The following is a 20956-nucleotide window of genomic DNA, read 5'->3' on the forward strand; positions in this document are numbered from 1 at the left end:
CTGAAGACCCGGGATCGAATCCCACGTCTGGCTCCCGATGCATGGAGCCTGCTTCTCCCTCTGCCTGTGTCTCTGCCTCTCTCTCTCTGTATGACTATCATAAAAAAAAAAAAAAAAAAAAAAAAAAAAAAAGGAGTACTCTGGCTTCTGTGGAGAGAACAAATGCAGGTGGAAGCCGGCCGGTGATGAGGCTGCTGCAACCAATAATCCAGGCAAGATGTGATAGTCACTGGGAGAGTAATGAGAGGTGGGTTGTTTTTTTTTAGAGATTTATTTATTATTCATAGAGACAGAGAGAGAGAGAGACGCAGAGAAACAGGCAAAGGGAGAAGCAGGCTGCATGCAGGGAGCCCCACGCGGGATTCGACCGGGTCTCCAGGATCAGGCCCTGGGTGGAAGGCAGGCACCAAACTGCTGAGCCACCCAGGGATCCCAAGAGGTGGGTTTTGAAGGTTGCGACCACAGGGTTTGCCCAAAGACTGGATGTGAGGAGTGAGGGAAAGGGGTGGGGAGCAAAGAGGACTCCAAGGTTCTGGCTCCAGCACAGGGAAGGAGAGTTGTCATGGCCTGAGAAACGGAAGGTCGCATGTGTTCAGTTTGGGGCCAGTTATGCTTGAGATGCCCAGTGACCGACCATTCGAGTGATGGTGCCGAGAACGAAGTGTGTGGCACCTACCTAGTAGTTGCACAATAAATATGTCATGAATGAAAGAGGAGGAATCTGCAGAATGCCTGCCTGGGCCAGTCCACCCAGCGGCGGCCCGCAGCATCAAGGTAGGTAGGGGAGGAGAGTCTCCTGGCTTCGCAAAAACAGTGTGCCTCACACCTGGTTTGCTCTCGCCCAGCCATCCTTCTCGTAATGCCTATTCACGTTCGACTGGCGTTTTTGAGCGGCTTACTTTGGGTCGTGCTTCGTGGCATTTCCTCACTTCCTTTGAACAAAGCAGATATCCACGCCACACCATTTATTAAGCGTCTACATTGTGCCGGGCTCGATGCTCGCCTTCAGGGATCCCGCAGAGATGAGAGGACTAACCTCTCCGGGAGCGGGGGAAGCCGGGTCCCCCAGCCCCAAACCCGCTCGGCGGCTGCGGGAGGGGGCTGGACGCAGAGCCGTAGCCCCGGGGGGCGGGGCTTTGGGCGGTTCGGGGGCGGGCCTATTGGGGCCGCGGGGGGCGGGACACGGCGTTGCTACGGGGATGCTGATAGGTTCCGCCGGGAAGGCGGGCCGCCGTCAGGCCCCGCCCCTCTGGAACGCAGGCAAATCAGGTTCCCGCAGCAGTCGGCGGCCCCAGAGGCAGGAGCGAGTGGCGGTTCTGAGGGCGTCCGCAGGGTGAGGTCCCCGGCCCGGGACTGCTGGGCTGCCGTCCCTGGGGGCCGGGGGGCCACCCAGACCCGGTGGGAGTCCATGGGCCTGCCCCTGCCCGACCCCTTCGTCCGTCCTGGGCGTCCCGGGGGCGGCCGCTGCCTTTCCGTGGCCCCGGCTCCGCGGAGGGCCGCCCCCGGGCGCCCGGGGGTTCCCAGAGCTAACGGGGAGGGCCACTCTAACGTCTAAGACCCCTTGTTTAGCGGCCCGAGGGAATCCCCGGGCCCGGGGAGGTGATGGCCGGGGGCGGTGGGCAAGGAGGGCGACTTGGGGACGGAGCGTGGGATCCACGCCCAGGGCTGAGGGCGGCAGAGCTAGCGAGGCAGTAGTGACCCCAGTGCTTTTCTAACCTTTCTTAGCTTCAACATATAAAGCTGGTAAAAGCAGAGCAGATCTGGTCAGGTCCTGAGACGCCGAGTCCAGAGCAATGTTGCTGAAGACAGGTACCTAGGCCGGTGGGGGTGGTGTGGGTTGGGTAGGGGACCCATGGGGGGTCGGGGCTACCTGGAGAAAGCTCCAGCCCTCTGGTGTCTTGGCCTGCTTTCTTAATGTGGGTATATGGAAAGGCATGTTCCTGTCTTATTCTTAGAACTGGGTGGGAAAGGAGATGCTCCCACCTAGGAATTAGTTCCTCTCCAAAGAGGCCTCTTCTTCTCACATCCCCTCTCCCTCAAAGTGCAGAGGTCTGATGTTATGTGTTATCAATGTGGCAGAGAACAGCCCTGTAGAGTAACTTCATCATATAGATAAGAAAACAGGCCTGAGGGGGCAAGGGTTCACCCAGATGAGCTGGCTAGGTGCGGGTCCAATCTGGCTGACCCCTTAAGCCCTTCTGAGGCCCCTTGGAGATTTGTGGTGGAGAGCAAAGAGCCCTGGATGGGTGTCAGGAGACCAGTAAATTGGGGGAGCTGGTCAGGGTATAGAGAGGATACAACTTCAGGTGTTAGTTTTTACTAATTCCAGCATTCCTGTGGCCACAGCAAGTGGGGACTCAGGCCTCAAACACATTGCCCTGCCCCAGGCACCGTGAGCCCTCTCACTGCAGCTGTGGGAGCCAGCAGATGCAGGAAAAGCTAGTTCTTCCCAGGAGACTGGCCCCCCTTAATGTGGAGGCCAGTGGCCTCTGCAGAGCTGGACAGCATATGGGTGGGGCGGCATGACGGCTAGGGCGATGGGCACCAATGACGGTCATCCTTCCCACTTCCCTGCAGTGGTCTTGCTGGCCCTGGTGGCCCAGGTGCTGGTGCTAGAGAACGGGCTCCTGCGGAAGCCACCTATGGGCTGGCTGGCTTGGGAACGCTTTCGCTGCAACACTGACTGTGATGAGGACCCGAAGAACTGCATCAGGTGAGTCGGGTCTACCATCTAACAAGCCTTGCCTGAGACCCAGCAGAGTGGGCCGGAGAGTGGGAGGTCAGCTAGAAAAGAGGGCCACAGCACCCTATCCCAGAGAGAATGCAGCGAGAGGTGTCTTCTGGGACATCTGGGAGCCTGTGACCCACTTAGGGCCTGGGAACTGTCAGGCCTGTGGGGACAGGGACATCAGGTGGAACCAGCCCCTGAGGTCACTGAAAGGAGATAACTGTGAAAGCCAGGATTGCTCAGTCTTGCAGCCTGAGGGCCACGTCAAGCCTCTCATTCCATCCTGATTATGGTTCTTATGGTCTGGATTCACACTCAGACCATCTGAGAAGTCTGAAAAGCTCTGAAGAAGGGGGTGGGAGGTGACTGAGCTGCCCCCTCCCCTGCCTCTCACCAGTGAGCGGCTCTTCTTGGAGATGGCCGACCACCTGGCACAGGATGGATGGCGGGACCTAGGCTACACATACCTTAACATCGACGACTGCTGGATTGGTGGGCGTGACGCTAAAGGCCACCTGATACCTGACCCAAAGAGGTTCCCCAACGGCATTGCCTTCCTGGCTGACTATGTGAGCTCTGCCCCAGCCCTGCCCTTTAGCGAGGGTGCAGGATGTCCAGACCAAACTCCACACTGCACCCCCACCCTGTCCCTGCCGCCACTTCACCTAGGGCTCATTTCCGCAATACCTGCTGAAGAAATCATGGTCTGGTGGAGGAAACAGATAAATGAACGGCTAATTTTGGCTCCCTGTGGTGGGTAAGAGCCAGGAAGGGCATCTTATCCAGCCTGGGATTTCAGAAAGAGACCCCGGAGGAGGCAGTTCTTGAGCTGATACAAAAGAGATGGCCTTCGAGGCAGAGCAGATGGCAGAAGCAAGGCCTAGAAGCCGGAAACTGCCCATGCGACGTGTGCGTCAAAGTGAGGAGGATCATGGTTGTCAGAGGCCAGGCCTGCACACTGAGACCCTTTCCTTTGGACAGTGGGGAGCCGTTGGTAGTGTTATAATGGGGCCCGGTCAGATGTGGCTGTGAGGTGGCTCCCCGCCTGAGCCCACGGTGTCCTACCCCTCCACAGGCTCACTCCCTGGGTCTGAAGCTGGGCATCTACGAGGACATGGGCAACTTCACTTGCATGGGCTACCCAGGCACCACGCTAGACAAGGTGATTCAGGATGCTCAAACCTTTGCCGAGTGGAAGGTGGACATGCTGAAGTTGGATGGCTGCTTTTCGACCCCCGAGGAGCGGGCCAAGGGTGGGTCCCAGAGCTGCCTGGGGGCCATCAGGTAGACAGGGAGGTGTGGCCATGGAAAGCTCTCTGGTACCCACCTGGCTGAGCTTGAGCTGGTCTGTGTGGCCCCTTGGGGTTAGTATTTCCTAATTCCCTGCACCTGGAGGCTGGGGGGATTCTTGCCTCCCGGGCTTCCTGAAGATGGGTTGGCACCATGCCCTACCCAGGAAGCATGTGCAGCTGTGGGTACAGGGGGAGGCACCTCCTCTTTTGAGTCTCAGTTTCCTCACATTTGGCGGGAGGTTTGGGCTGAGGCCTCAGACCCCCTCAGTTCTAAAATGTGGGGGTTGGACTTCTCCAGGGTACCCCATGATGGCAGCTGCCCTGAATGCCACAGGCCGCCCCATTGCCTTCTCCTGCAGTTGGCCAGCCTATGAAGGGGGACTTCCTCCAAAGGTAAGCCATTCTGTGTACCTGCCTGGCCACACACCCCACACCCAAGCCGCCTTGCCTCCTGTGCAGTCAGGGCTGCTCTCATCATAGTTGCCCATGTGCTGATTCGTGGGTCTAGAAGAGGGGGCCTCAGCCAGCCTGGGGTCTAGAGGAGGCATTTGTCAGGTGGGCTGAAGGGACGGGCATCCAAGGCTTGGGAACCACATGTCCTGGGATGACACACATCACCCAGCAAGTGGTGGGAATCCTGGTTGTACTGAGCAGGCTAGGAGCTCCAGAGGGCTGGTGAGGCCAGGCAGGGAGTGCTGAGCCTCCCGAGGGGCCCTTCAGTCCTTAGCACACTGGAAAGGGTGGGATCAGACTGGCAGACCTGAGGGAGAAGCCTGGCAGATGGTGGGACTCACTCAAAATACAGGGCTGGGAGTGCGGTGGGAGGGTTGTGGGTACGCCAGTCCAGGCTTGGCCCCAGGTGGCATGAGGGCAGGGCAGGCCTTCCTCATCCTCATCTGGATCAGGGCCCCATTCTCTGCATTCCCCCTTGTTATCTCCTGCTGAGGCTCCTCACCTCCCCAGACCTCTGGGCAGCAGGGTGTGACTCTGGTGCTGGACTCTGCCTTCCCCTGACATCCAGGTGAACTACACTCTGCTGACAGAAATCTGCAACGTCTGGCGCAACTATGATGACATCCAGGACTCCTGGGGTAGTGTGCTCTCCATCCTGGACTGGTTTGTGGACAACCAGGACATACTGCAGCCGGTGGCAGGCCCCGGGCACTGGAATGACCCAGACATGGTACCAGCATGGAGGGGGTGGCTGCCACAGACCTGCTCCCCTCTGCCCTGTGTGGGCTTCCTGGGTGCTCACTTCCAGGTTCTAGGTCAGGGTCCGTGAATCAGCTGCACAAGCTCCCATTTACATGTCTCTTCCCAGGGCCCCACCCCCACCTCTTGGATCAGAATGTTCGAAGAGGGCCTGGCAATGCCCATTGTTACCAATCTTCCCAGGCCATTCTGATGTTTCTTGAAATCCAAGAACTTGGTCTGTAGTGACTCTTGTGTGACATTATTCCTCTGGAGGGGAAGACCATGAAGGGTGCATACACTCTTGCCATTCCCTCCCCAGACTGCCCTTGCCATGTCTGCCTCTGACCCCTCCCCAATGCCTGGTGCCCTGGTACCTCCTGCAGAGCCTCTACAGGCCGAGTTGGCCCTTCAGACCTACCTCACTCATAGCCCTGGTCACCTAAGGTTTTTTTTGCAATTTATCTTAAGACTTTATGGCTATCTCTTCTTTTAGTCAATGAGCATTTATTACTGGTGACGATTATAATAATTACATTATAATACATGTTATTACATGTATAGGCCAGATAGATACCTGGAGAAACACAAATTGGCCTGCTTTGAAGTTCTAGTTCTTGCTCTCTGACTAATCCTTGGGAAAGTGACTTAAGTTTTTCAGTTTTGTCAGTTGGAAAATGAGAATAATAGTGACCTTATGTAGGGTTGTTCTGAATATTAAAACATGATCTTTCAAAATGCTCGGCACAGTTTGGCACATATACTGCGCTTTGTTAAATTGGTGCCACTAAGTATGTTAACTGTTGCGTTAGCAGTTATTGAGTCCAGTCTGTGAATTGGTTGCTTTGGGGTCAGGAAGCCCCCCTTGGTCCTGTCACCTGTGGTTACAGCAGGTGGGTGACTAGTGGCAAGAGCAGGGACTCCGTTCAGGTCTGGTTACCCACCACTACCACTCTGACTCTATCTTTTGACTTTAGTGTTCCAATTTAGAAACGCTTTTGCCGACAGGATCCCATTGGATCATCTGAACAACTGCAACGTGGCCAGAACATATTATCACCCCATATTCTTGGTGAAATTAAAAGCTGAGGCTCAGAAGGAGCATGCTTGGCTTACTCCAGGGCTATGCTGCTGGGAAATGCTGTTCACAGAACCAGGCTTCATAGAATGTTCTCCTCCATCTCCTCTTGCTTGGCTACATGTTTAGGGTTGGTCCCTATGCCCACCTCCCTGAAGAGGGCAGAGCTGACCACTTCTCTCCTCTCTGCCACCAGCTGCTCATAGGGAACTTTGGCCTCAGCTTTGAGCAAGCCCGGGCCCAGATGGCCCTATGGACAGTGCTAGCAGCCCCCCTCTTCATGTCCACGGACCTGCGTACCATCTCTGCCCAGAACATGGACATTCTGCAGAATCCACTCATGATTAAAATCAACCAGGATCCCTTGGGCATCCAGGGACGCAGGATTCTCAAGGTACTGGAGTCTGGGGGGAGGAAAGGGGAGGCCAAGGAACTCGGCTCTCCTAAGAACAAAGCTGCAAACCTGAAGGTGATGGAGGGCTGGGAAGCCCTCTGCTGAAATCTGCTCAGCCCTCCTTGCTGGTTGCATTCAGTCAAAGATTCTACTGGGAGCTGCTCCAGCCGTCCCCCGAGTGGCCTGGGTGAGAGCAAGGCCAGAGCAGGACAGCTCAGGGGACTTGGGGAAGGGACACATCACCACTCAAGTGCACATGGGGACCATGGGGCCCCTTGGTTTGGAAGTACAAGATTTTTGCACACATCTGTGATGGACGGCAGAGAACTAGGGCTTCCCTCCAGAGCCTAGGAGTTATTTGAGCCAAGGAATGCAATTACCACCAGTACTACACTAGCATCTACTATTTATTGAGACCCTGCTGAGGCACTGGGCATTCTGGGTACCTTTTCTCAGAAGGTAAATACTCTAGACTCTGGGTGGGAGCTCCCCAAGCACCCCTGTGTTATCTCCTTGGGAAATAAACAGGAGTTTTGTTTCAAAAAAAAAAAAAAAAAAAGATAAATACTCCTTCCCTGTTTTACAAATAAGGAAACTGCAACTTGAGAAGTCTGAGTAACCTAAGGCCACACATCGGTAAATGGTACAGTAGAACTTCAACAATAGAACCTCAGAGTTTGTGCTGTTTGCACAGATCCTCACCTCTCTAGTTAAAAGGAATCCACACAACTTCTAGAAGGCACATACAGAATTGATGATGAGCAGAGGAAGTAACTAATCTCTGCTGGAGAAGCTTATGATAGAACCAGGCCCAGGGACCTTCTGGAAGATGGGGTTTCCCCCTCTTGGCTGTTCAGGGCAGAGTTCATCTTTTTTTTTTAAGATTTATTTATTCATGAGAGACACACAAAGAGAGAGAGAGAGGGAGACAGAGAGAGAGGCAGAGATACAGAGGGAGAAGCAGGCTCCATGCAGGAAGCCACCCGACATGGGACTCGATCCCAGGTCTCCAGGATCACGCCCTGGGCTGAAGGCAGCACTAAACCGCTGAGCCACCCAGGCTGCCCAGAGTTAATCTTTTTTTTTTTTTTTTTTAATTTATTCATGAGAGACACAGAGAAAGAGAGGCAGAGACAAAGGTAGAGGGAGAAACAGGCTCCACACAGGGAGCCTGACATGGGACTCAATCCAGGGTCTCTGGATTGAGACAGGACCTTATTACAACATTTGTCTCTGTGTTCTAGCACAGGGCCTGGCACAGAGGAAGTGTCAAGGAGCATCTGCCAGGCTAGGGAAGAATAAGTTGGAGTGCTGGAGGGCTGGGGTAGCTCCCCGCAAACTTCTACAAGACATGGAACTATGGCTAGGGGGACCCAGAGCTCTGAGGAGGGCTAGGGAGGGGATTTCAGGGCCTGAGCAGGAAAACCACCTTCTGTGCCCAGGAAAAATTCCACATTGAAGTGTTCATGCGGCCCCTGGCCAGTGAGGCCAGCGCCTTAGTCTTCTTCAGCCGCCGGACGGATATACCGTATCACTACCACTCATCCCTCGCCCAGCTGAACTTCAACAGCTCCGACACGTATGAGGTGAGTACCCTGCTACTTGCAGGGCTCCGGGTTTACCTGGGAGGAGGCTGCTGGGGGTGCTCCGCACTCATACGTGGTGGCCTCCCCTAGGCCCTGGACCCGGGGTCCTCTGGCAGGAGCCTGAGGGGCAGCTGCAGGCATGCAGGGCCGTGGCTGGTACCATTCCCTGCACTGGTGTTTTCAAGCTATGCAGACAGAACTATCATATATAATTAAGGCCTGTGATGAGGCTGTGTGTCTGTCCCCTTACTGGTCAGTCCTTTCCTCCAGCCCAGTCCTCAAGTTGTCTGTGGGCTGGGCTTTCACCACTGCCTGCGTTTGGGCATCTGCTGGCTTTGCCAATGGAGAAGTAACAGGAGATTTAGGGCTCCCCCTTGTGTGGGGGGTACCAGGGGTCCACCACAGACAGGCTGAAGTCCAGGCCCTCACACCCTCTGAGGGGGTCTCTGTGAAGATATTCTTAGAGGGGTTTTGGTGATGTGTCTTCCCGCTGCAGGCCCAGAACGTCTACACGGGTGATGTCATCAGTGGTCTCCACTCTACAACCAACTTCACAGTGACCATCAACCCCTCAGGGGTAGTGATGTGGTACCTGTATCCCATCAGGAAGCTGGGGACGCCCCAGCACTAAGGAGCTGAGACACGAGACAGGCTGTGGCGGCATCACTGAGCCCAGACTATGGAGCCTCCACCTGCCAAGGGCCAGCAGGCGGGGTTCTCTGCTACCCAGGCCCACTCGGTGATTTGGCCCCATCAGACCCAAAGTGCAATCCCAGGGCCAGGTCCCATGCCCTGCCCAAGTGTGAACCTTCTTGGAGACTTGACTTGGGGCAATGTCCCGTGGCCTTCCTAGCCTCTACCTTGTCTGCACGGCCCCACAGATGTTACTGAGCAGCTCAGCCAGCCTCCTGAGCCCCCACAAGCAGGGGGACCGATACCCTCTGACTCTGTTTACTCGGAAATCAGGATTTGGAATTTTTCTTACGATTAGGAGTGGAGATCTGACCTCTTGTCAGGAGTTCCTGTGAATTGTGTGATTGGTTTTCCTGCCTGGAGAAGGCCTTGCCGGTTGATGCCACCCAGGTTAACCTTGGTTCCTTCAGGTTACCAATAAAGCTGTTCTTTAATCGAGTGGTTGTGAGATGGACCTGGGGCCGTGTTCACCTTCAGTTAGGGACTCTGGGTGGCAGTACACAGGGTGCTGGTTTTGAATCTCGAAGGAAGGTATGTGGCTTCTTCTGGTTCATTTTCCACCATGACCTGCAGCCTGTACTTCTAGACACACCAGACTTGCCTCTCACCAGGGAGCCATCCTGCTCTGCTCAACGCAGCAGTGGTGACAGCACAGTGAAGCAGAGTGGCGGGTTCCCTGGCCTTCTGTCTTGTGCACCCATTCCCCACCCCCTTCAGACTCACTCCTCAGCCCTCCTGCTGCAAGGAGGCCCTGATCTGCTAAGGGTTTTGCATTATTGTCTTCGCACCTTTCAGCTCATGTCCCCCTTCCTGACAGCTTCATTCAGAGGCACTCTGGAGCTGGGTGCCAGTGAAGGGCTCGGCTAGCCCTTCTTTCTCCCTTGGGGCCACTGTAGCTTGTAGTGCCTGGCCCCTCCCTTAGTTTTTTTTTTTTCCAAACCTGGCTTCAAATTCCCCAACTGTGTCCAAAGACAAGTCGAGGGGTTCTTTGTGTCTTAAAATACATTTTTTGCTTGTCCTCCTTGGGAAAGTAAAAGGATGGCAAGTTCTTGACTGCCTTCTTTTGGTTCCTATTTCCCAAGCTCTATTCATTCAGCTGAGGCCACAGGATACCTGTCGCCCCCAGTGGCTCTTGTCCCCATTTGGAAAGCTGGAAGTGGTACAGGCTAAGTAGGTTTTCCTTGGGCTTTGAATGTGGAGCATGTGGTACCCCAAGCCTTGCACTATCTTAGCCCTGTGGGAACTCTTCTGGCTAGATCTCCCATGCTTCCTCCCTCAGGGTTTGAGTTCCTTTATAGGAATATGGTGTAAAGAACTTACAAGTGCATGTCTTACAGTGTCATTTAAGGTTATTGGGGCTTTACTGATTGAGTCTGGAGTCATCAAAGAGAGATTTTTTTTTAAATTTTTATTTATTTATGATAGTCACACACACAGAGAGAGAGAAAGAGAGAGAGAGAGGCAGAGACATAAGCAGAGTGAGAAGCAGGCTCCATGCACTGGGAACCCGATGTGGGATTCGATCCCGGGTCTCCAGGATCGTGCCCTGGGCCAAAGGCAGATGCTAAACCACTGTGCCACCCAGGGATCCCAAAGAGAGATCTTTTAAAACCCCAGGTGATGTCTTAAGGCTGTGGGTCATTTGGGGGATCCCTGGGTGGCGCAGCGGTTTAGCGCCTGCCTTTGGCCCAGGGCGCGATCCTGGAGATCCGGGATCGAACCCCACGTCGAGCTTCCCTGCATGGAGCCTGCTTCTCCCTCTGCCTGTGTCTCTGCCTCTCTCTCTCTCTCTGTGACTATCATAAATAAAGATTTAAAAAAAAAAAAAAAAAGGCTGTGGGTCATTTGGAAGGTCAGAAGCCTGCCTCATCCCTTGGAGGCCTCTGCCCTTGGAGGCTTGTCACCCCATGCATAACTCCAGCTTCAGATCTTGATCATGTGCGGTTAAGCCAAATGGAATGGCCTCAAGTGGGTACACTTCTTTGGCCAGTCCCAAGAAAGAAGTCTTTCCCATCACCCTGGCATGTGGCAGGGATAGTGGTTGAGACCATGAACTTGGGAGTCAGGGTTAGGGAGCGGCCTGGACTTGACTAGTCAGTTCATTTGCCTTACAGACTAAGACATGGTTATATGTCTTCAGTTGTGGTATAACTTGTCCTTTTATCCTGGGGATGCCAGATAGATTGATTCTCTCTCTTCAGCCATCATACTCTCAATATCACACCCTGCCTATCTTTCAGGCATTGTTTTATTCCCTTCTACCCAAGGCCACTTAGGAGCTCAATTATTTTTTCCCAGTTCAAGGCATCCTTGTTTGGACCCAAGGGTATACCTCATTTTTAAAAATACATTTTATTATAGAAATTTTAAAACACAAAAATAAAATGGTGTAGTGAACCTCCATGTACCCACTACCCAGTTCCAACAACCATCAACATGTGCCAGTATTTCATAGTTGTCTTCCCACACATGCTTTGTTTGTGAGCTGGAAGTATTTGAAAGCAAAGAAAACTGTAAATACCACTATATAGATCTAATAGATTTTTTAAAATATATGTGACCTTAATGCAATTTTCCTGGCCAACAAAATAAAGTTTTTATAAATCTAATAACCATTCTGTGTTCAATTTCTACCAACTGTCTCAAAAATATCTTTCTATAGTTTGAATCAAAATGCAAGCAAGGAGTCAACAAAAATGGTCCAGTAATAACCATCAAATGTTTGTTCCCTCCATAAAAGCAATGAAAACTTGCCACATATTATCAGAATCAACTTTCACAGAGCTTTGGAAATTAATCAGAAGCTTGCAGCAACCCAGACAGAGTGCATTCAGTTAAGAAAGACAGAAGAACCTGGGTAAGAACAAGCTTAAGAATGCTTTAGTTTAGTACTGTATTTTAAATCAGCTACTTTAAATATGTTCATAGAGCTAAAGGAAACCATGCATAAAGAATTAAAGAATAAGAATGATGTCTCAGTAGAGAATATCAGTAAAGAGATTGAAATTACAGAAAGGAAACAAATACAAGTTGAAAAGTGCAATAACACATAAAAAATTAACTTGAGGGGCTCAACAGTAGACATGCCCAGGCAGAAGAAAATGGCAAGCTCAAGATAGGCCATTGAAATTAACCTGTCTGAGGAAGAGCAGAATGAAAAGTGGAGAGGCTCAGAGACTTGCAGGACACCACATAGCTCGGCAATATACAAAGAAGAGAAAGGGCAGAAAGACTATTTGGAAAAAATCATGGCTACCAGTTTCCCCTATTTGATGGCAAAAATTAGGCTACACATCCAAGAAATTCATGAGCTCCAAACTTGATAAACTCAAAGGGATGCAGCCCCAGCCAGAGCCTAATCAAACTCTTGAAAGGCAAAGAGAGAATTCTGAAAGGAGCAAGACAGAAGCAAATCAGCACATACTAAGGAAGGTGCTAGGGGTGAATGAAAACACAATGGACCCCAAACACGAAAACATAACATACCAAAATTTAGGGAGTGAAAGTAAGGATCAGAGGGAAATCTGTAGCTATAATTTGCCTATATGAAAAAGGGAAAAGACAACCCACACAATAGGAGAAAGTATCTACAATTTAACATACAAGGGACTTGTGTTAAAACACAAAGAACTAGGATCCCTGGGTGGCTCAGCGGTTTAGCGCTGCCTGCAGCCCGGGGTGTGATCCTGGAGTCCCGGGATTGAGTCCCACATCGGGCTTCCTGCATGGAGCCTGCTTCTCCCTCCTCCTGTGTCTCTGCCTCTCTCTCTCTCTCATGAATAAATAAATAATCTTAAAAAAAAAAAAAACACAACTCTTGTGGCACCTCAGTTGGTTAAGCACCTGCCTTTGGCTCAGCTTGGGATGGGTTCCCTGCTCCCTGGGGAGTCTGCTTCTCCCTCTCCCTCTGCCGCTCCCCCTGCTTTCTCCCTCTCTCTCAAGTAAATTTATTTATTTTTTTATTTTTTTATTTATGATAGTCACAGAGAGAGAGAGAGAGGCAGAGACACAGGCGGAGGAAGAAGCAGGCTCCATGTACCGGGAGCCCAACGTGAGATTCGATCCCGGGTCTCCAGGATCGCGCCCTGGGCCAAAGGCAGGCGCCAAACCGCTGCGCCACCCAGGGATCCCTCTCTCAAGTAAATTTTAAAGAACTCTTACAACTAAATAATAAAAAGGCAACCCAATTTAAAAATGGGCAAAGGATCTGAATAGACATTTTGTCAAGGAAGACAAGAAAATGGTGAGTGCTCAATATCACTAACCATTAGTGAAATGCAGTAAGAACCACAACAAGAGGGCAGCCCCGGTGGCACAGCGGTTTGGTACCGCCTGCAGCCTGGGGTGTGGTCCTGGAGACCCCGGATCGAGTCCCACGTCGGGCTTCCTGTAGGGAGCCTGCTTCTCCCTCTGCCTGTGTTTCTATGAATAAATAAACAAAATCTTAAAAAAAAAAAAAAAGAACCACAACAATATACCACTTCATATCTAAAAGGATGGCTAGAATAAAAGTCATAACTGTTGACAAGGATGTGGGGAAATTAGAATCCTGTTATGCTACTGATAGAAATGTAAAACTGGTACAGCTCCTGTGGAAAATGATCTGGCAATTCCTCAAATGATTAGAGTTACTATATGACCTAGAAATTCCACATCTAAGTATACATCCAAAATAAATGAAAACATACATCCACACAAAACTCTGCACACAGATGTTTATTTTTTTTTTCACACAGATGTTTATAGAAGCCATTATTCATAGCAGCCAAAAGGTGGAAAACAACTCAAACGTCTACCAACTGGTGAATGAATAAACAAAATATGGTTAACCATATAGTGTAAAATTATCCAGCCACAAAATGGACTAAAGTACTGACACCCGCTACAACATGGATGAACCTTGGAAGCATTATGCTAAGGGAAAGAAGCTGGCCACAAAGGACCACATATTATATGATTCCATCCCTTTCAAAGTCCAGGGTAGGGAAATCTATAGAGGCAGAGAGTATATTAGTGGTTGGTTGGGGCCAGGTGGGGAGTATGGAGGGATAAAAGGGATAACAACTAAAAAGTTGTCACGAGGCTTCATTGTGAGGTGATGAAAATGTTCTTGAATTGACAATGGTTGCACATATCTGTAAGTATACTAAAACCCATTAATTGTACACATTAAATGAATGAACTATGGTATGTGAATTACATGTCAGTAAAGCTGATAAGAAAACACACCAGGGGCACCTGGCTGGGTCAGTCAGTAGAGCGCACAACTCTTTATCTTGGGTTGTAAGTCTGATCCCCATGTTGGCTGTAGAGATTACTTTATTTAAAATAATTTTTTAAAGATTTTTATATATTTATTCACGAGAAACACACAGAGAGAGGCAGAGACATAGGCAGAGGGAGAAGCAGTCTCCTTGCGGGGAACCCAAAGTGGGACTCGATCCCAGGATCCCCGGATTATGACCTAAGCCAAAGGCAGATGCTCAACCACTGAGCCACCCAGGTACCCTAAAAATAAACTTTGTAAAACGACAACAACAAAACTCACACCCACATCCATTGCAGTATTATGCACAATAGCCAAGACATGTAACCCAAAAGTCCATTCATTGATGGATGAATGGATTTTAAAAAATGAGGCATATGGATACATATTATTCAGGCATATGGATACAAAAAAACAAACCTATCTATCTCAACAACAAGTTGGCATTCATTAATAGACAACAGTGCTTTGTGGAAGATGTGGGACTCAAAACCACACACCATGGAGCCTGGGAGGGCAGAGTCTTGACCACCAGTGCATCAGGAAATAGGTGTCATATGCTACAACCTGTATGAACCTTGAAGATACACTAAGCAAAATAGGCTTGCCACAAAAACGAGAGATACTGTGTGGATCCACTTATGTGAGGTATCTAAAGTAGTCAATTTTGTAGAAACAAAGTAGAATGTTAGTTGCCAGGGTTTTAGGGGAGGGGGTAATGAAGAATTGTTCAATGGGTATGGAGTTTGTTTTGCAGGAAAAAGTCCTAGAGATACACTGTACCACAATGTGAAAATAGTTAACACTACTAAAATGTACACTTAAAAATGGTTAAGATACGCTTTATGTTTTTTACCATTTTTTTTAAAAAGAGATATGTCCCTGAGACTCAACCAGAAGATGCCCCACATTTTAGGGGTGGTGGCTGTGGAGAGGCCCTGGTCAGTGGGGTCCAATATGGCTAGAAACTAGTACATAGGCTTGGGAAGAATATGCTCACTCTGGATCATAACCAGGACAGTGGCATTCCCCAGGAATGCAACATCCATACAAAAAGGGCGAGCCGGTCCAGATGTGCACATCTTCCTGCCTTGGGATGCCCAAGAAGAGGAATGAAGAAGGATGGAACTGGGTGTCATTAGGAATGAACTTCCTCCTGCCACTGCTGGAGACTGTGCATATCAGTAGGAGGTCAACTTGCCATGAATGGTTCGTCCTTTTCCAACCCTTGGGAAAATGCAGAATAACATTGTAATTTTCCTTTGTTCCCACTCAATGTAATCCAAATTTCTCTGCCATCCTTACCTGAGTATCAGATAGCTCCAGGAACAGAGTCAGCCTCACTCTTCCCCGTATTATTTCCATCCATTAAAGGGTTAACAAGGATGAAGGAGAAGAATATTATGTCAGGTGGATATTCAAGGTAAAGAGTAAGACTTTTATTTTATTTTATTTTATTTTATTTTAAGATTTTTATTTATTTATTCATGAGAGACACAGAGCGAGCGAGAGGCAGAGACACAGGCAGAGGGAGAAGCAGGCTCCATGCAGGGAGCCTGATGCAGGACTCGATCCCAGGACTCCAAAATCATGCCCTGGGCTGAAGGCAGGCGCTAAACCACTGAGCCACCCAAGGATCCCCAAGAACAAGAATTTTAAAAGTAGGGTAGCTAAATAAGCTGTCCCTCCCGTACCCACCACCCCAACTCAACAACAAGTTGGCATTCATTCATAGACAACAGTGCTTTGTGGGAGATGTGGGACTCAAAACCACACACCATGGAGCCTGGGAGGTCAGAGTCTTGACCACCAGTGCATCAGGAAATAGGTGTACAGGGCTCAGCCCCGGCTTGAACCCTGTGGTGGCCTGTGAATGGGCTCCAGCCCTTCTCAGCCTCAGCCTGGGAGATCCTAGAGAACATTGTCGTAGACAATCACCCACAAACAAGAGAGCCTTTGTGGAAGCTCAGGTTTCCAGTAGGGAAGTTCCAGCACACCAGTGGAGAAAGAAAACAAAAATCTGGACGCACTAGAAAGAATAAGAGAACAGTCTGACTTTACACATGTCCTCCTCCCACGAGGCAGCCCAGCTCAGTGCCAAGAGAGATATTTCTTGGCCCTTGATTTCTCCCACAGGGAAAAATGAGAGCTTGTGAGTTGAGTACGTGACTTCCCCAGTTGTGCAGCACATTACCAAACAAGCCCATTTCTTGCTCATTCCGACCAAAGCACTGAGTCATGAGCTGCATGACTTGAGGGTAGGAAAAGGCTGGGAGTGTGACCGGTAAGACTTTCAGAAGGCATTAAAGGGACATGGATCCTACTGTGTTTCAGATCCCAACAAGAAGTGTGCCCACAAGGTGATCTTGCCCACGGATCCCCCCAACTGGCCCACAGGCACCCCTGGTGAGCTGCACACCTCACCCTCATATCCCCTTACCCTATGGCTGGGTCTCTGTGCAAACTCCTGATGGTGGCAAGAATGAGCTTTGGCAGGTGGCTAGTGAGCATGCACAGAAATCCAGCCTGAGTCTGCAGACCGGGAGAGACCACAAACTTGAACTCTATCCTTGGGAAAACAAAACAGAGGCTGTCAGGGGCACCTGGGGGGCTCAGTCAGTTAAGCATCTGCCTTCAGCTCAAGCTCAGGTCATGATCTTGGAATCTTGGGATTGAGCCTCTCATTGGGCTCCTCTCGGTGGGGAGCCTGCTTCTCCTTCTGTCCCTCTTCCCTGCTTATGCTCTCTCTCTCTTGCTCTATCTAAAATAAATAAAATCTTAAAAAAAAAACAGAGGCTGTCAGCACTCATTTTGGGGGTGTTACAGGACCAAGACAAGGCAAACAAGCTTAAGAATTCCACAAGTGGAAAAAAAAAAAAAGAATTCCACAAGTGGGAGCAAGGAGTGTAGAGGAGGTATGTCCATAGAAGGTATGAGAAAGCCTCTAACTCCCTCGTGGGACTGAGAGAAGGCATTTCTCCCCTGAAGTCAGGTAGTAAGGGCTGGAGGAGGTGCCTGCTCTGCGGTATAAAGACAGCAAGGCAAGCCTTCTAGGAACCTGAAGAATCAAGGAAACTTGACACCACCACAGGGTCACAATCATCCTCAGTAACCAAAGCCAAAGACATGGAGAGCTATACTTTACATTGATAAAGAATTTAATGGGGCACCTGGGTGGCTCAGTCAGTAAGCAACTGTCTTTGGTTCAGAACATGATCCTGAGGTCCTGGGATTGAGCCCTGCATCAAGCTCTTTGCTCAGCAGGCAGCCTGGTTCTCCCCCTTCCCCTTCTCCTCCTTGTGCTCTCTCTCTTAAATAAATGAACTTTTAAAAAAAATTCAACATAGCTATTTTAAGGATGCTCAATGAGCTACAAAGAAACACAGAAAGACAATTCAATGAAATCAGGAAAACAGTACATGAATAAAATGGGGATAGAAATAGAAATCATAAAAAGACGAAGAGATAGAAATCATAGCCAAATGATTGAGCTCCAAACTTTGGAGCTCAAGAATACAATTAATGAAGTGGAAAATGCCACAGAGGGCATCAGCTGCAGAATTAATCAGTCGGGGGAGGAATCTGTGAATTACAACAAAGGAACTCTGATATTACCCAGTCAAAGAGTAACAAAGGGAAAAGAAGGGAAGAGTGAAGAAAGTCTATATAATCTATAGGATGCCAGCAAAAGAAGCAATCTAATTATTGGAGCCCCAGAAGGAGAAGAGAGGGAGAAGCAGAGGGAGAAAGCTTATTTAAAGAAATAATGACTGAAAATTCCCAAGGTCCCAACTTCAAGAGATCTTCTCCAATATACATTAGGATGAAAGTGTCAAAAATCTGGGATCCCTGGGTGACGCAGCGGTTTAGCACCTGCCTTTGGCCCAGGGTGCGATCCTGGAGACCCAGGATCGAATTCCACATCGGGCTCCCGGTGCATGGAGCCTGCTTCTCCCTCTGCCTATGTCTCTGCCTCTCTCTCTCTCTCTCTCTCTCTGTGTGTGTGACTATCATAAATAAATAAATAATAAATAAAAAATTAAAAAAGAAAAAAAAGAAAAAAAAAGAAAGTGTCGAAAATCAAAGACAAAGAGTTTTAAAAGAGACAAGAGAAAAGAAACTTATAACTTACAAGGGAATCCCCATAAAGTTATTAGTGGAATTCTCTGTAGAAACCTTACAGGCTAGGAGAGAGTGGGATGATATATTCAAAGTGCCAAAAGAATAAACTGCCAACCAAGAATGATCTGGCAATGCTGTCTTTCAGAAATGAGAGAGAAATAAAGATTACCCCAGACAAAAGCAGAGGGAGTTCATCACCACTAGAAGTGCTGAAATGCTGAGCCTGGGAAAGAAATGCTGAAAGGAGTTCTTCACACTGAAATGAAAGTATACTAATTATTAAACACGAAAACATATGAAAATACACAACACACTGGGAAGGTAAATATAGTTGATCCTCAAATAACACAGGGGTTACAGGTGCTGACCCCTGCACAAAAATCCCTTTATAATTCTGATTCCCCAAAACTTAACTACTACCAGTCAACTGTTGATTGGAAGCCTTACTATATCACAAATAGTTGATTAACACATATTTTGTATGTTCTATGTATATATACTGTATCCTTACAATAAAGTAAGCTAAAGAGGGATCCCTGGGTGGCGCAGCGGTTTGGCGCCTGCCTTTGGCCCAGGGCGCGATCCTGGAGACCCGGGATCGAATCCCACGTCAGGCTCCTGGTGCATGGAGCCTGCTTCTCCCTCTGCCTATGTCTCTGCCTCTCTCTCTCTCTCTCTCTCTCTCTGTATGACTATCATAAATAAATAATAAAAAATTAAAAAAAATAAATAAAGTAAGCTAAAGAAAAGAGAATGTTAAGAAAATCATAAGGAAGAGAAAGTATAGTACCATATGTATATTTATTGGGGGAAAAAAATCCACATGTACTGGGCTGGACCAGCTGGACACCCTGGGATGGTGATGTTCCATAGCTGGTTTTTGTTTTAGTGGCGACAGTCACCAGGGTGGCTCACAGCAATGACAGTGGCCTGGAGGTGCAGTAAAGCTGCCCACTGCTTGGAGGTACACCACTGGCCTATGGCTATTAGCACCTGCAGCTACATGTCAGCCTCTGGGAAGCTGAAGGCAGGGGGCTGTTGTAAGCCACAGTGGGAAAGGGTCCAAACTACTTCCTAGAGGGGCCCAAGGTCCACGGCTGTCCCAGCATAGCCCTGAAGCATGCCTGGAGCACTCAAGGGGCAGAGGTGCTGGGGTGCCAGCCTCCCTATGTAGCACTGTCCCTGCATACAGAGGGCATCTGGCATCCACTGGGGTGGGCAGTTTTAAATAAATGACTTTGGCTTTTGTTGTCAAATCTAAAAAATTTCCATGTATAAGTGGACCCACACAGTTCTAACCCATGTTGTTCAAGGGTCACCTGTAGAGTCAAATTCAGAATATTTTAATACTATAATATGGTGGTGTATTAACCATTTAACTCTAGTATGAAGTTTAAAGGACAAAGGTATTAAAAATAATTGTAACTGCAATGATTTGTTAGTGAATCCACAATATAAAAAACGTAAACCGTGTCATCAAAAATGTAAAAAGAGAGAAAGTAAAAGTGTAGAGTTTTGTGTATGGTTGAAATAAAGTTATTAGCATACAACAGACTATTATATCTACAAGATATTTTATGTAAGCCTCATGGTAACCACAAAGCAAAACCCTACAATAGATACACAAAAGATAAATCATCAATTCACAAAGGAAGACAGCAAAAGAGAGAGAAAGACAGTGGAACTAAAAATTGCCAGAGAACAATCAATCAGATGGCATATAATAAGTCTTTACTTATCAATAATTACTCTTGATATAAATGGACTGAAAAACAAGATCTAACTATAGGTTGCCTACAAGAAACTCACTTCAGCTTTAAGGACACACATAGGCTCAAAGTGAAGAGATGGAAAAAGATATTCTATGCAAGTGGAAATTAAGAAGCAGACAGGATAGCCATAGTTAACCATACATACAAACTATAACAAGAGACAAAGAAAGTCATTATATAATATAAAGGTTATATTACATAAAGGTCAATTTTTCAAGAGGACGTATCAATCATATATGCACCCAACACTAGACTAACTAGGTTAAGTAAACATTAACAGAACTAAAGGGAGGAATGGACAGCAATCCATTAATAGAAGAGGAATTCAATACCACACTTTCAACAATAGATAGAACATCCAGACAGAAAATCAGTAAGATGGGATGCCCGGGTGGCTCAGCGGTTGAGCTCTGCCTTTGGCTCAGGGCACGATCATGGTCCAGGGATAAAGTCCCACATCAGGCTCTCTGCGAGGAGCCTGCTTCTCCCTCTGTCTATCTCTCTGCGTCTCTCTCTGTGTCTCTCATGAATAAATAAAAAATAAAATATTAAAAAAAGAAAAGAGGGATCCCTGGGTGGCGCAGCGGTTTGGCGCCTGCCTTTGGCCCAGGGCGCGATCCTGGAGACCCGGGATCGAATCCCACGTCGGGCTCCTGGTGCATGGAGCCTGCTCCTCCCTCTGCCTGTGTCTCTGCCCCTCTCTCTCTCTCTCTCTCTGTATGACTATCATAAATAAATAAATAAAAAATTTTAAAAAATAAAAATAAAAATAAAAAAAGAAAAGAAAATCAGTAAGAAAATATCAGACTTCAACTACAGACCAGATGAACCTAA

General features: G+C 48.7%; 1 protein-coding gene across 2 annotated transcripts; it reads left to right on the plus strand.

Moving 5' to 3' along the window:
• Positions 1–1225: 1225 nt before the first annotated feature.
• NAGA (alpha-N-acetylgalactosaminidase) lies at positions 1226–9400 on the plus strand. 2 transcript variants are annotated; one of them, XM_026017370.2, is made up of 10 exons: positions 1226–1333; positions 1726–1809; positions 2578–2713; positions 3126–3297; positions 3804–3981; positions 4319–4413; positions 5042–5203; positions 6486–6683; positions 8126–8269; positions 8766–9400. In XM_026017370.2, the coding sequence occupies exons 2-10, from the start codon at positions 1794–1796 to the stop codon at positions 8898–8900; spliced, it is 1236 nt and encodes a 411-aa protein (XP_025873155.1). In that variant the 5' UTR covers positions 1226–1333; positions 1726–1793; the 3' UTR covers positions 8901–9400. The 2 variants fall into 2 exon arrangements, with proteins under 2 accessions (XP_025873155.1, XP_025873156.1); XM_026017371.2 differs by having other exon boundaries at positions 1268–1398.
• The last annotated feature ends 11556 nt before the right edge of the window (positions 9401–20956 follow it).

The sequence above is a fragment of the Vulpes vulpes genome, chromosome 16, assembly GCF_048418805.1.
Source record: "Vulpes vulpes isolate BD-2025 chromosome 16, VulVul3, whole genome shotgun sequence".
NCBI classification, from domain to species: Eukaryota; Metazoa; Chordata; class Mammalia; order Carnivora; family Canidae; genus Vulpes; species Vulpes vulpes.

What these genes read in the sequence shown, in the direction of transcription:
- NAGA (XM_026017370.2), top strand. An exon ending in AAGGGGGACTTCCTCCAAAG is followed by an intron (nt 4,414 to 5,041) that starts GTAAGCCATTCT and finishes CCTGACATCCAG; the next exon opens with GTGAACTACACTCTGCTGAC. An exon ending in AGGGACGCAGGATTCTCAAG is followed by an intron (nt 6,684 to 8,125) that starts GTACTGGAGTCT and finishes TTCTGTGCCCAG; the next exon opens with GAAAAATTCCACATTGAAGT.